This window comes from Lactuca saligna, chromosome 8, assembly GCF_052625555.1.
Source record: "Lactuca saligna cultivar CGN05327 chromosome 8, ASM5262555v1, whole genome shotgun sequence".
Taxonomy (NCBI): Eukaryota; Viridiplantae; Streptophyta; class Magnoliopsida; order Asterales; family Asteraceae; genus Lactuca; species Lactuca saligna.
Window position 1 is genome coordinate 89,952,146 of NC_136424.1, and position 14,886 is coordinate 89,967,031.

General features: G+C 40.9%; 1 protein-coding gene across 3 annotated transcripts; it reads right to left on the reverse strand.

Annotated features, from left to right (window-relative positions):
* Positions 1-201: 201 nt before the first annotated feature.
* LOC145011037 (transcription factor MYB48-like) lies at positions 202-2,275 on the reverse strand. Of its 3 annotated transcripts, XM_078969658.1 has the most exons (3): positions 2,030-2,211; positions 1,720-1,849; positions 202-866 (listed from the first exon to the last, which is right to left on the reverse strand). In XM_078969658.1, the coding sequence occupies exons 1-3, from the start codon at positions 2,148-2,150 to the stop codon at positions 302-304; spliced, it is 816 nt and encodes a 271-aa protein (XP_078825784.1). In that variant the 5' UTR covers positions 2,151-2,211; the 3' UTR covers positions 202-301. The 3 variants fall into 3 exon arrangements, 1 of the variants encoding a protein (XP_078825784.1); XR_013664006.1 differs by lacking the exon at positions 202-866 and adding an exon at positions 1,520-1,564 and having other exon boundaries at positions 1,720-2,275; XR_013664007.1 differs by lacking the exon at positions 202-866 and adding an exon at positions 1,522-1,578 and having other exon boundaries at positions 1,720-2,275.
* Between the last annotated feature and the right edge of the window lie 12,611 nt (positions 2,276-14,886).

The window sequence follows — 14,886 nt, forward strand, 5'->3', positions numbered from 1 at the left end:
TCTACACTTAAAGGTCCATGGTGAACAATTAAGATTAACAATGTTCATAAATGAGATATAATAAGATGATATATTTACGAAAACACAATAAACGGAAATGAGAGGGTTTGCAAGATAACCCTAAACGACATAAACATAATCTTTTTATTATAACATTAGACACAGTAGTCATGCATGCAAGAGACATTATTACAAAGAAGCTTTTCAAATAAAGATCTAAAGAAAGATAATTATAAACTGAAGAGTGTTTCAGTGAAATATTTATTGCATCTATCCACACCAAAATTAATTAATCAAAAAATTAGTCGGTTAATCCTGCGCTAAACTGTTGGCTTGTTAGGGAAATCATGTCTTTACCGAACTCTTCTTGGCCATTGAACGTCCACGAAGTGCTCGAACAGTAATTATATTCCCATGTAAGTGAAGGTACTGCTATTTCGCTATAAGGATCAAAAACTGGTTTTATACTATGATCATCTTCTAATAAATCTAAATCTATATCCTTCCATATATCATCCATTGAGCAATACCCTTCGTGTCCTTCACTAGAATCACTAACCCTGGTAGCAGCTTTCTTGAAACTATTATTGTTGTTCTTGTTTTTGCCTTTCATAACACTAAACATTTCGACTCCCCCAGTGTCATAAAAACTTCGTTCTTTGGTCTCGATCATTGGCATGGAATCAATGGTAGGATTGCTGGTACAGATTGATGATGAAGACGAACTGTGTGAGAAAGATGGAGATGAAGATCGAGATAATGATGTTCTTTTCTTCTCTTGAGCTTTCTTTCGCATATGAGTTCTCCAGTAGTTCTTGATCTCATTATCAGTTCTTCCTGGTAGTTTTCTTGCAATTTTTGACCACCTAAAATGTTAAATATTAAACTTAATCCTAATATTATTACCTAATGAAGTTACCATATATATATGGTAACTAATTGATCATCGCTATTCAGAAAATTGATCGATGCTGCTTTGAAACTTCGAGTATAATGGAATATGAGCTCATGAAATAAAAGTAAACTTAGAACAAATGGAATAAATTATTCTTGGATTGGTTCCATATATACTTAAAAAAGTTGTTTGTAGAGTGAGACATCCATTAAGAAAGAAGGAAAACGCCAATTTATGGAAAATAAAATATTTATATTTTATAGAAATATAATATTCCCGCCACATATTAAAATATACTATTTAATTCATCAAATAACTTTACAAAAGTATTTATTAATTTATCTATTAAATATTTAAAATTTAAAATACGCTCACAATATATTTTTCTCATACATATGAATTACATAACTTTTCTTGCTATCTCGTGAAAAATTATAGTATTTTTTGTTTACATTTTTATTATCATGATTGCAAATATATTGTCTTCAAACAAACTTAAATTCCCTGAAATATGTTGAGGCTTGATTGATATACATAATTAATCACTGGAAAAATATGTATAATTTAACACAAATGGATGGAAGAAAAAAAAAGTACATATTGAATAAAAAAACATAGAAAAAAACGTACACTGCTAAGTGCTAAATCTTTGCAAAGAGCATAGTCCAACTGCAACACTCAAACTAAAATTATTTTAAAAATTATTTTAATTAGATAAATTTTGAAAATCAACTATTGATTTATTTATTTTCTTATAGAAACAGAAAGAGAATACTTATATAGAATCATGATTATAACAGTAAAAAACAATAAATGGATCGAACCTGTTGCCAAATTTGGAATGAAGTTCAAGAACAAGCCGCTCTTCATGAGGTGCCATCTTTCCTCTTTTGAGGCCTGGATGCAGATAATTAACCCATCTCAATCTGCAACTCTTTCCTGTTCTTTTCAAACCTGAGAATCAAAAAACCGCAACAAAAATAATCCCCAAAAAATGATTTTTTGGGGTTATACACAAGAAAAAACGTTAATTGTTTTTATGAACAAACATAAATATATTTTGATGCTTTTTTTTCCTTAATTTTGCAGCCTAAGGGCCTATAGTTTCTTTTTTTACTCCCGCCACCTTCAAACCTGAAACATTTGCAATGAAGTCCCATCGTCGATCTCCAAACATATGAACGTGAAATACCAATTGATAATCCTCATGTTCTGTCCATGGACCTTTTCGCATCGTTTCTTCTTCTTGCACCATATTTTCTCTCTCTAGAATTTGAGTTTTTATCGTGTTGCAAGTGAGTTGGAATTGAAATTAGTGTTGGTGGAGGTTATTTATAGTGATGTTTTTCTATACTTTGTGGGTGGGAATGTAGAATTTTGTGATAATGTTTCATATTCAATGGCAAATTCTAAACAAATGGAAAAATCTTTTTGTTTCAAGATAAATTCAATACATTTTTGTTTTAAAAGTATTTGTTTTTAAACATAATCTTTTTTTTTTATTACCATGTGTTTTGTAAAATTAACTGAAAAATGAAAGTTAATAGCCTTAATTTTGTTTTTGTCTCCAAACGTAAACATGTTTAAATCACTGGCCTACCATATTATTTCTTCCGTCTCAAAATTATAATTTATCTTTCATTTGTAGCTTATCCCAAAATAATAATCCGCTTCTAAAAATAAATAACATTTTTATCAAAATATATTTCATTATTACTTAACTAACTAAGCATTCAATGAAACATTAAATGCAAACTAATGATAAAATTGTCATTTTATTGTATGAAGTTAATTTGAAACAATAATTTTGAAACAGAAGGAGTATATGTTTTGCTTTATGTTTGACAAGTATTGTAGTTATATATATATATATATATATATATATATATATATATATATATATATATATATATATATATATATATATATATATATATATACACACGATTAAATGTTTACACTCCAATATTTATAAAGCTAATGTTACATTTATTTTGCAACGTATCATAATATTATTATCTCTTTTTCAAAGATAAATAGGACATTTTATTAGAACGTAAAGCTTAAGACTATAGATGGCATCATGGCAAAATAAGTTGGGTTGATTAATGGGTCAAATTAAAGTGGCAATTGGTGTGTGAGTGCCATATATAAAATACTTTTTGTCCAATTTAATATTATTATAAATAATTAGTGTTTTTTATATAATTAAAAATAAAAATATTTTATTATTGTATTTACTCTAACTATTTTGATAACATTAATTAGAAGGCTAAATGTCTTAATGTCTTGTAATTCTGGTTTATCGTTAACTTTTTTTGGAATGATAACTTTTTTGTTGTTAAAAAAAAGGTTTTATTCATTATGTATATATTTTTGTTGATTCCTCTATATTTGCATATTAGTTGAAAAATTAACTATCATCTTTTAAATTAATTGATACGACATAAAATCACCTTTAGGATAATAAGTTTCTTTTAACTAACTAATGATATATTTGATACAGTTTTAAAAAGTTTTGAAAAAAACTCGTATAAGTAACTTGTTAATAAACTAGTTTATAAGTTGTGTATTCGCTTACTATATATATATATATATATATATATATATATATATATATATATATATATATATATATATATATATATATATATATATATATATATATATATATATATATATATATATGGAGAGAGATTCAAATGTTTCTAGCAACTATTGTGTGTATGTATGCACCAATGAGAATTCAGGAATAATAAATCATTAAATAAATTAAAAATAGTATAATGTTAAACATAGTATATCTAATTATTGTAAAAAAAAAATTCAATTAATCTCTCATTAATTAGTTTAACCCTACAAAACCAACATCTCTAACCCTAAGAGTACGACGGCTTCCTCAAATCATCGACACCTCTGTTCCTCTTTTCCATCAGAAATCAATCCTTCCATCCGAGCACCACTGTCGGCCTATTATCCGCCATCATGACAACAACTTCTAGATCCTCTGTTCAGCTACTCTTCTTCCTCATCTTCATGTTCGTCGGGCTCTTGCTTTCCACACGCTTGCTAGACGCTAAATGAAAGGTCCCGGATTTGGATCTCATGTTTAACTGCGTTGAGTGGCCAGTCATCTTGAAGAAGAATCTATCATGGCCCTAATGCAGTTGCTCAATTGTGGGAACGGGAACATATCATGCTCCCTGTTTTGCAGGAAATCGAACCTCAAGTGTCTTTTTTTTTGCAATGGAGACGTACAATTAGCATGATTGTGAAATATTTGACCAGTAATGTCTGTGGTAAGGATGAAATTTCCAAGCAAATATTGCTAACACACCCATGTATTCTGCCATATTCTGTAACATCCCACATCAGGTATGCTTTATGGACCCTAACCTTTAGGCGATTGTCAACTTTGGTCCCTAAAAGAAAAGAATGGATGACGAGTACGCGGGGAGTACTGGTGTCACACCCCAAAACCAAGAACGGCGGAAACGTTCTGGTGCGAAGGACGTCATGTATAGTATCACAACACAGTATAATAGTAAACAAGTAAACAACATCATCCATTGCATTAAATATATATAATTTTAATACAAGTGTGTTCTGTAGTATAGAAGACACCAAAACATGAATCAAAATATAAGATGAGTCTTGAATGCGCTCCATCTTCTCAAAAGTTGGCATCGGTACCTGTCTACTGATGATTTGAGAATACAAGTTATTTCGAAAGAGTTTATCAGCATTAAAGCTGGTGAGTTCATAAGTATTTAGTGTCTATGTTTGTATAAAAATGTTTGAAACAATGTTTGAAGTACGAGTTTGTAAACGTTTGTAGTAAGAGTATGTGAATGTTTGTAAGTGTTTGTAAAAGTTTGTAACTCCTAGAAAATCCTATATTTTCTAGTAAAAGTAGCCTTCTACCAAGGCACAATTTTTTTCTATGTTCATTTCTTGTAAAAATGTGTAATTTTCCCAAGTGTAACTATCATTATCAAAATATAGTTTGTACATTAATCTTTAAGTGAAGTGATAACCAAATAGATGTAAAGGGGGTAAATTAATGTAGTAATGTAGTGTTGTATTATAGGAACTACTGTTGTACTAACTACCTTAACCGGATTTATATCAATGTATTATGTGATTAATTGTACCATACTATCGACTGGGAAACACGACAATGTAAGTCGTCAAAATGTATGACATTTGGCACCCGAAGACCTGCCGGTCCCATTGTAGCTAGCAGTAAGGTGTAGGATAGTCAATCCAGTATAGATCTATACGTAAACTCACGCTCTCCCTCCAGGAGATTCTGATTACAACTCGGGCCATGACAATGAAGGCATGCTTCGATACAGTGGATCATATTTATGTTATAGTATACTTGTATATGTAATGTATGTACTTGTGTAATGAATGTATTGTTTCTCATCATAATATTGTTGTATATGTTCTCATCATAGTATAGCTGTATAAGTTCTCATCATAGTATAGTTGTATAAGTTCTCATCCTAGTATAGTTGTATAAGTTCTCATAGTAGTAAGAAATGACTCATGAATGAACCGACTCTTGTATGCTTCATTGGACTAGAAGTAGTAAGTAGTATAACTCTAAACTATACATATTATAGTTTATTAGTAGACTTGTTTGTATGACTGAATGTACTGAACTGAGATAAAAGTCTTTATATCTATACATATATACATAACATATAAGTAAGGATTCAACGACACTCAGGCAAACAACCGGGTACTTTAAGTCTACAACCAAACAAGGACAGGAAGTAAAGTGGGTTATCAGTCCTAAGTCCTTCAAACCTTATTTATATAACTATATATGTATTAGACATGGTTTTAACAATATATAAGTTTGAAAACTGTAAAGAAAGGTTTGGTATACAAAAGTGAATTTGATAAAGAGTTTGACATGTAAAATAGTTTGATAAATAGTTTGAACTCATGTGTTTGGTAAAACAGTTTAAAGTATGGAAAATCCATTAGTATGCTAATTATTAATCACATGTGATTGATCTAATAACTAACATGGTTCAACTTGTATTCCCCCCCCCCCCCCCCAATAAAAGCATTAAAAACATTTCAAAGGTAAATTAAGGGGTATGAACTCACCTATAGTGAGTGGTTTGTACGGAAGTGTTGAACAATGTAACATCCGGATTTTACCAGGTATCTTGTAAATCTAATTTTGTTATATTGTGAGAGGGACTCGACGAGTTGGAGCTCAGACTCGCCGAGTAGGGATGCAGAATTGAACATTGGTGCGCGCCTGGACTCGGCGAGTCCAGGATATGGACTCGACGAGTCTGCGCTGTGTAATGAAACCCTAAATCTCTGGGTTTGAGGCCTATTTAAAGGGCCTTATGGCCGTCATTTGTGCCCACCCAACCCTCAGTGAGTGACCCTTGTGTTCTTGAGCTATTTGTGAAGAGAAAGGAGCCATTAATGATCTTGTGTGTGTTATTTAGCAAGAAGAAGGAGACCCTAGGCAAGAGGAAGCAAAGGAGGTTGCTATTTCGTGGATTTGGAGCTTAGATCATCACTCTAGAGGTATTATCTCGGACCATTTTCTGTTTAGTGAAGCATGATGCAATTTAGGGCTTGTGGTGGTCATTTATGGGATGATTTGATGCCCATTGGTTCCCTCTTTGAGTTGAGGCCATGGATCTGGATCCATAGAGGTCCAGAGAGCCTCACTCATCAAGCTTTATGGGTGACAATAGAGTCTTTGACCTTGTGTTGTAGTATTTGAGTCATAAACATCATATATGGTCATATAGAGGTTGTATGTGCATCAAGATTGTAACTTTACATGCTAAATGAGCTTGTAGGGACTGGATCTATGGATTAATGAACTGGATCTGACCTTTAGAGCAAGATTGAGTCAGTGCATGGCACGGACTCGCCGAGTCCGAAGAACAGACTCGGCGAGTAGCATGAATGTTACCCGACCACGCAGTGAGTGGCCTCGCCGAGTTGGGAAGGGTGGACTCAGTGAGTCAAGGGGGAGTCAGAATGGACAGGTGGACTGAGTCAAACTGGACTCGCCGAGTTGTTCTTGAGACTCAGCGAGTTGAGTCGTGGTGGCCCCACAACTCGTGCCAGGTGGAACTCGTCGAGTTGAGGGAATGCTCGACGTGTCAAGGGAGGGTTCCAGGGAAATTGGTGCATACGCTCAGACTCGCCGAGTCGCTATAGCGCACTCGCCGAGTCCGGTCAAAGTTGACCGTTGACCATTGACCAGCGTTGACCTAGATTGACTTGTTATAGTGTGGTCAACCCTAGTTGGGAAAGTGTTAATTAGAGATGTATTGTGCTATAGGGGGACTACAGCTCGACAGATCGAGTGATTAGCGATTTCGGGTTTACGATTTACCGAGACACATGAGGTGAGTCTTCTCACTATACTTTACCTTGAGTAGGTAACCAGAGTTATGTGATAGAGTATTTGTATGCTATGTATGTTATGTGTCGTACTACGTGATTTCTATGTGATTTATGTGGTGCATGTTTATCAGAGCTAGAACCTGAGGGTTCACAGAGTTTGGGTGCACGGACCCACAGAGTTATAGCCTAGAGTGGCTAATATGTGTTATATGTGGTATTTTGGGGAACTCACTAAGCCTTGTGCTTACAGTGTTGATGTTATTTGTTTCAGGTACTAGTGACGACCGCAGGAAGGCGCCGACTTGATCCGTATACACACACGTTCGGAGCTTGATATTATGATCTTGGGATTTTGTACTGTTTTGTTGGATAATTAAAATGGTTGCTTTTATGAATATCGATGGAATTATGTTTTATAAAAATTGAAAAAAAAATTTGTTTGAAATTTTCGGTGTTACAAATTGGTATCAGAGCCTTGGTTTGAGGGATTCGGGTACACCTTCGGGGGTATTCGAACTCAAACTGAGGAATTAAAGAGATATTTTCAAAATAAAACCAAAAATTTTCTAAGAGTAAAAGATTTTCCAGGAAGAAACGTGTGTACGATCAGCCAGCGCCCGAACGGTGAATTCCCAAAATACCTTTCTATTACGTGATAATTATTATTAATGTGATGTGTTTGCATGCTAGACTAGGTATTGCTGATAGGACTAGAGTGGCCTGTTTTGTGATGCCTTAGCCTAGGGAAGGTTGAGCTGCTATGAGATGCTGAGAGTAATTAGGTAGCAGCTAGGGCTTTGTGTGAGACCTGTTACAGAGTGATTTAAGTATAATAGAGTACTTAGGGATTGGGATCCGAAGAGGAAGATTTGGGGTGTGTACTGAGACGGTGCGGACAGTAGTATTGGGCCCGTACTACTGAAAGCACCGGTGCGGTACACAGTCCAAATAAGAATCTTGGGATGCCAAGAATCAAGGAGGGGTGGACTGTCGAATGTAAGAGTGTTCGAGTGAAGTCTAATTATCGCATGTTGTATTTCAGAGGTTGATCATGGTGAGGACACGTCATATGCCAGAGGATGCCGGAGCTAGTGATGAGGAGATTCGACAGATCATTCATGAGGAGGTGGCTGCGGTCATCAGAGCTAAGATACCAGAGATGTTCGGGTCTATTAAGACCGCGTTGATTGAGACATTTGACGAGCGCTATGCCGCTCTTTCTGAGGCTGCGGTTGCAGCGGCTACCGCAGCGATTGCTGCGGCAAGACCCCAGGGAGGTGATGCGACATTGTTTAGGGAGTTCAGCAACACCAAGCCACCAGAGTTTGATGGTACGCAGGATCCGGTGGCAGCAATGAGGTGGATATCTGATATGGAGGGATGCTTCTTCACTTGCTCGTCCCCTGAGCATTTGAAGGTTCGGTTCGCGCTGAAACAGCTTCGCTTGGGAGCGAAGGTCTGGTGGAAGTTTGTGACGGCACACTTCACACCGACTGAGCTTTCGGCAGTGACCTGGGAGAGGTTCACTACCATGTTCCGAGATGAGTACGTTCCTCAGGTGGAGAGGGAGCGTCTGACACAGGAGTTTCTGACCCTCAAGCAGGGTACCGAGTCAGTCACAGCGATTACGAGGATGTTTCATGAGAGGGCGATGTTCTGCCCTGAGCACGTGTCCACCGAGCAGGCACGTATGAGCCGTTACCTGAGCATTCTGAGATGGGATATTCGGGAGTTCGCTGCGAACTCCTCGTATCGGACATTTGCCGAGCTTCAGGCAAATGCTCGGAAGAGGGAGATTGAGCTTGAGACTCAGGCCAGGGAGGAGGCGGAGTCTCTAGGGAGGGATCGGCGGCCGGCACAGTCCCAGCCGGCAGCCAAGCCCGCTGATCCCAGACCCGGGAGCCAGAAGGGCCGCACTTGTGGAAAGTGCGGCAAGGGTCACGATGGAGTCTGTCGAGCAGGATCTTGCTACAAATGTGGAAAGGAGGGGCATATGGCCAAGGACTGCCCCAAGGGATTTGCAGTGTGCTTCCACTGCAACCAGACCGGACACCGGAAGGAAGAGTGTCCACTGCTGCGCGGAGCATCTCAGGGGTCTGCTCCCGCCGCCATCAGAGCTACTGCTACAGAGAGTCGGCCCGTGAAGGCCGAGGTACCGAGGGCTCGGGGGAGAGCCTTTCAGCTGACTGCGGAAGAGGTCCGCACTGCACCCGACGTTGTGGCTGGTACGCTTTCTTTTTATTATTTATTTATGGTGTTGAGATATTATGCTTATATTATGCTATGCATAGGTACCTTCCTTGTGAATTCTGTACCTGCTTTAGTGTTATTTGACTCGGGTGCGAGTCGATCTTTTGTATCTTTGACATTTAGTCAGCATATCAGTGTTAGTCGCGGGGCACTGAGTCGGCCCCTGCGGGTTTCCATAGCCGCCGACAGAGTGATTTGTGCCACGGAGGTCCTCTGGGGATGTGTATTGGAGATTTTTGGGGTTGAGTTCCCGATCGACCTGATTCCTATTGCGATGGGTGATGTCTGTGTTATAGTGGGCATGGACTGGTTGAGCCGATTCGGCGCGGTTATCGATTGCGAGCGTCAGCTGGTGACTATACGAGATCCTAGTGGGGGAGTTCTTTCGGTTTACGGCGAGGGTACACGTTTTGGATCAGCCTTTTGTTCGGCTGCTAGGGCGAGGCAGTGTTTACAGCAGGGTTGTAAGGGTTTTGTGGCGTATGTGATGGATACGCGAGTGATCTCCGAGAGACCAAGTTCGGTGGATGAAGTTCCGGTGGTGCGTGAGTTTCCAGATGTCTTTCCCGAAGAGTTACCAGGAGTGCCTCCCGTGAGGCAAGTGGAGTTTGGTATCGATTTGGTTCCGGGAGCCGCGCCTATCGCTAAGGTGCCGTATCGCCTTGCGCCTCCAGAAATGCAAGAGTTATCCTCGCAACTTCAGGAGTTGCTGGGGAAGGGGTTTATTCGGCCGAGTAGCTCGCCGTGGGGAGCACCCATCCTGTTTGTGAAAAAGAAAGATGGCTCGCATCGCATGTGTATTGATTACCGGGAATTGAATAAGCTGACGGTCAAGAACCGTTACCCGTTGCCGAGGATCGACGATTTATTCGATCAGTTGCAGGGAGCATCTTGGTTCTCCAAGATTGATTTGAGGTCGGGCTATCATCAGGTGAGAGTGCGGGACGAGGACGTCCAGAAGACAGCATTCAGGACGCGTTATGGGCATTATGAGTTTGTGGTGATGCCTTTTGGGCTCACCAATGCCCCGGCTGTGTTCATGGACCTCATGAACAGGGTATGTCGGCCGATGTTGGATCGGTCGGTGATTGTGTTCATTGATGATATTCTGGTATATTCGAGATCTAGAGAGCAACACGAGGAGCATTTGAGGGAGGTTCTTGGAGTTTTGAGATCGGAGAAACTTTATGCAAAGTTTTCCAAGTGCGATTTCTGGTTGCGGGAGGTCCAGTTTCTGGGACATCTCGTTAACCAGAAGGGGATATTGGTCGATCCGGCCAAGGTTGACGCAGTGATGAGGTGGGAGGTGCCAAGGTCACCTTCTGAGATCCGGAGTTTCCTTGGGTTGGCAGGGTATTATCGGAGGTTTATTAAGGATTTCTCCAAGATTGCGGTTCCACTCACCAGATTGACCCGGAAGGGTGTTACATTTTTATGGGATCCCGAGCAGCAGGCCTCCTTTGAGACGCTTCGCCAGAGGTTGTGTGAAGCTCCGGTATTAGCTCTTCCGGAAGGGATGGAAGGTTTTGTGGTATTCTGTGATGCATCGATTTTAGGACTGGGAGCGGTGCTGATGCAGAAGGGACATGTGATAGCATATGCATCGAGGAAGTTGAAGCCTCACGAGACGAGGTACCCCACACATGATTTGGAGTTGGGGGCAGTGGTGTTCGCCCTCAAGATTTGGCGGCACTACTTGTATGGGGTTCGATGTACGATTTACACGGACCATAAGAGCTTGAAGTACTTGATGGATCAGCCTAACCTTAATATGCGGCAAAGGAGGTGGTTAGATATGGTCAAGGATTATGATTGCGAGATCTTGTACCACCCGTGCAAGGCTAATGTGGTAGCCGACGCGTTGAGTCGCAGGGCGGAGAATACTCCACTGCGAAATGTATGTTTGAGATTGACCGTGATAGCTCCAGTTCTGGACGCCATTCGTGGGGCACAGGCCGAGGCTGTGCGTACGGAGATGCAGAAGAAAGAGCGGGTCGTTGGGTTGGTTTCTGAGTTTGTATCGGATAGTCGAGGGCTTATGACTTATCAGGGCCGGATCTGGGTATCGTTTGTGGGCGGTACGCGTACTACACTGATGGAGGAGGCTCATAGATCGAAATTCTCGATCCATCCCGGGGCTACAAAGATGTATTTGGACTTAAGAAAGGAGTATTGGTGGCCTTGTATGAAGAGGGATGTCGCATGGTTTGTCGAGAGGTGTTTGACCTGTCGAAGGGTAAAGGCCGAACACCAGAGACCGCATGGCAAGTTGCAGCCATTGGAGGTTCCCGAGTGGAAGTGGGAACAGATCACTATGGATTTCATCACCAAATTGCCGAGGACTGCCATAGGAGTCGATGCAATTTGGGTGATTGTGGATAGGTTGACAAAGAGTGCTCACTTTCTTGCCATCAGTGAGAGTTCTTCGGCGGAGAAGTTGGCGGAGATTTACGTGAGGGAGGTTGTATCTCGGCATGGGGTGCCGATCTCGATTGTTTCAGACCGCGATGTGCGTTTCACTTCCCGTTTCTGGAAGAAATTTCATGAGGAGTTGGGTACTAAGCTGCATTTTAGTACCGCATACCACCCCCAGACCGACGGTCAGAGTGAGCGGACGATCCAGACACTCGAGGACATGCTTCGAGCATGTGTATTGGACTTTGGGGATAGTTGGGACACGTATTTGCCTTTGGCGGAGTTTTCCTACAATAACAGCCATCATTCGAGCATCGGTATGCCGCCTTTGAGCTGTTGTATGGTAGGAGGTGTCGGACTCCCATATGTTGGGGAGAGGTTGGGCAAAGGGTAATGGGCTGTACCGAGATAGTGAATCAGACGACAGAGCAGATACAGCTGGTCAGGCAGAGGTTATTGACCGCTCAGAGCCGACAAAAGAGTTACGTGGATAGACGCAGGTCCGAGCTGGAATTTCAGGTCGGCGACTTTGTTCTCCTGAAGGTTTCTCCTTGGAAAGGAGTGATCCGGTTCAGGAAGAGGGGCAAATTGGGGCCCCAATTTATAGGTCCATTTCGTGTGATTGCCAGGGTAGGCCGGGTAGCCTATCGGCTGGAGTTACCAGCAGAGTTGGGGCAGATTAGCAACACTTTTCATGTATCGCAGTTGAGGAAATGTATAGCCGACGAGTCGGCAGTGGTTCCATTAGAGGATATGCAGGTAGATGCAAGCCTGAATTATGCTGAGAGACCAGTGGCTATTAGGGATCGGAAGATCAAGATTTTGAGGAACAAGGAGGTACCTCTGGTATTGGTACAGTGGCAACATCGGAAGGGATCAGAAATGACCTGGGAGCCGGAGGGTATGATGCGGGAGCAGCATCCGGAGCTATTTTAGAGCGAGACTTCGAGGGCGAAGTCTAGTTCTAGTGGGGGAGAGTTGTAACATCCGGATTTTACCAGGTATCTTGTAAATCTAATTTTGTTATATTGTGAGAGGGACTCGGCGAGTTGGAGCTCAGACTCGCCGAGTAAGGACGCGGAACTGAACATTGGTGCGCGCCTGGACTCGGCGAGTCTGCGCTGTGTAATGAAACCCTAAATCTCTGGGTTTGAGGCCTATTTAAAGGGCCTTATGGCCGTCATTTGTGCCCACCCAACCCTCAGTGAGTGACCCTTGTGTTCTTGAGCTATTTGTGAAGAGAAAGGAGCCATTCTTGATCTTGTGTGTGTTATTTAGCAAGAAGAAGGAGACCCTAGGCAAGAGGAAGCAAAGGAGGTTGCTATTTCGTGGATTTGGAGCTTAGATCATCACTCTAGAGGTATTATCTCGGACCATTTTCTGTTTAGTGAAGCATGATGCAATTTAGGGCTTGTGGTGGTCATTTATGGGATGATTTGATGCCCATTGGTTCCCTCTTTGAGTTGAGGCCATGGATCTGGATCCATAGAGGTCCAGAGAGCCTCACTCATCAAGCTTTATGGGTGACAATAGAGTCTTTGACCTTGTGTTGTAGTATTTGAGTCATAAACATCATATATGGTCATATAGAGGTTGTATGTGCATCAAGATTGTAACTTTACGTGCTAAATGAGCTTGGAGGGACTGGATCTATGGATTAATGAACTGGATCTGACCTTTAGAGCAAGATTGAGTCAGTGCATGGCACGGACTCGCCGAGTCCGAAGAACAGACTCGGCGAGTAGCATGAATGTTACCCGACCACGCAGTGAGTGGCCTCGTCGAGTTGGGAAGGGTGGACTCAGTGAGTCAAGGGGGAGTCAGAATGGACAGGTGGACTGAGTCAAACTGGACTCGCCGAGTTGTTCTTGAGACTCGGCGAGTTGAGTCGTGGTGGCTCCACAACTCGTGCCAGGTGGAACTCGTCGAGTTGAGGGAATGCTCGACGTGTCAAGGGAGGGTTCCAGGGAAATTGGTGCATACGCTCAGACTCGCCGAGTCGCTATAGCGCACTCGCCGAGTCCGGTCAAAGTTGACCATTGACCGTTGACCAGCGTTGACCTAGATTGACTTGTTATAGTGTGGTCAACCCTAGTTGGGAAAGTGTTAATTAGAGATGTATTGTGCTATAGGGGGACTACAGCTCGGCAGATCGAGTGATTAGCGATCTCAGGTTTACGATTTACCGAGACACACGAGGTGAGTCTTCTCGCTATACTTTACCTTGAGTAGGTAACCAGAGTTATGTGATAGAGTATTTGTATGCTATGTATGTTATGTGTCGTACTACGTGATTTCTATGTGATTTATGTGGTGCATGTTTATCAGAGCTAGAACCTGAGGGTTCACAGAGTTTGGGTGCACGGACCCACAGAGTTATAGCCTAGAGTGGCTAATATGTGTTATATGTGGTATTTTGGGGAACTCACTAAGCCTTGTGCTTATAGTGTTGATGTTATTTGTTTCAGGTACTAGTGACGACCGCGGGAAGGCGCCGGCTTGATCCGTATACACACACGTTCGGAGCTTGATATTATGATCTTGGGATTTTGTACTGTTTTGTTGGATAATTAAAATGGTTGCTTTTATGAATATCGATGGAATTATGTTTTATAAAAATTGAAAAAAAAATTTGTTTGAAATTTTCGGTGTTACAAACAAGGTGGTAGGTGTCAAGTGAAGACTTGAACACACACAATGATCCTAGTTAACATTTAATAAACATATATGTATCTAATTAGTCATTTAACAACTAATTAATCAAGTTAAGACACCCTAGGAAATGGAAACACTTTAATTCAAGTGTTATAGGTACCAAAGGGTTGCATCTAAGGGTTGTATGGCATGACATTGGAGTTTATGGCCCAAGAACCACTCCTTATGGAGTTTACGACCCATGGTCATTTCCCCATGATTTTATGGCC

Bases quoted from the DNA above. Each gene is read 5' to 3' on its own strand.
- LOC145011037 (XM_078969658.1), bottom strand. From the start codon at position 2,150: ATGGTGCAAGAAGAAGAAACGATGCGAAAAGGTCCATGGACAGAACAT. The intron at 1,850-2,029 runs GTTTGAAGGTGG...TTTGATTCTCAG, and splicing joins CTTCATTGCAAATGTTTCAG to GTTTGAAAAGAACAGGAAAG. The intron at 867-1,719 runs GTTCGATCCATT...TTAACATTTTAG, and splicing joins CATTCCAAATTTGGCAACAG to GTGGTCAAAAATTGCAAGAA.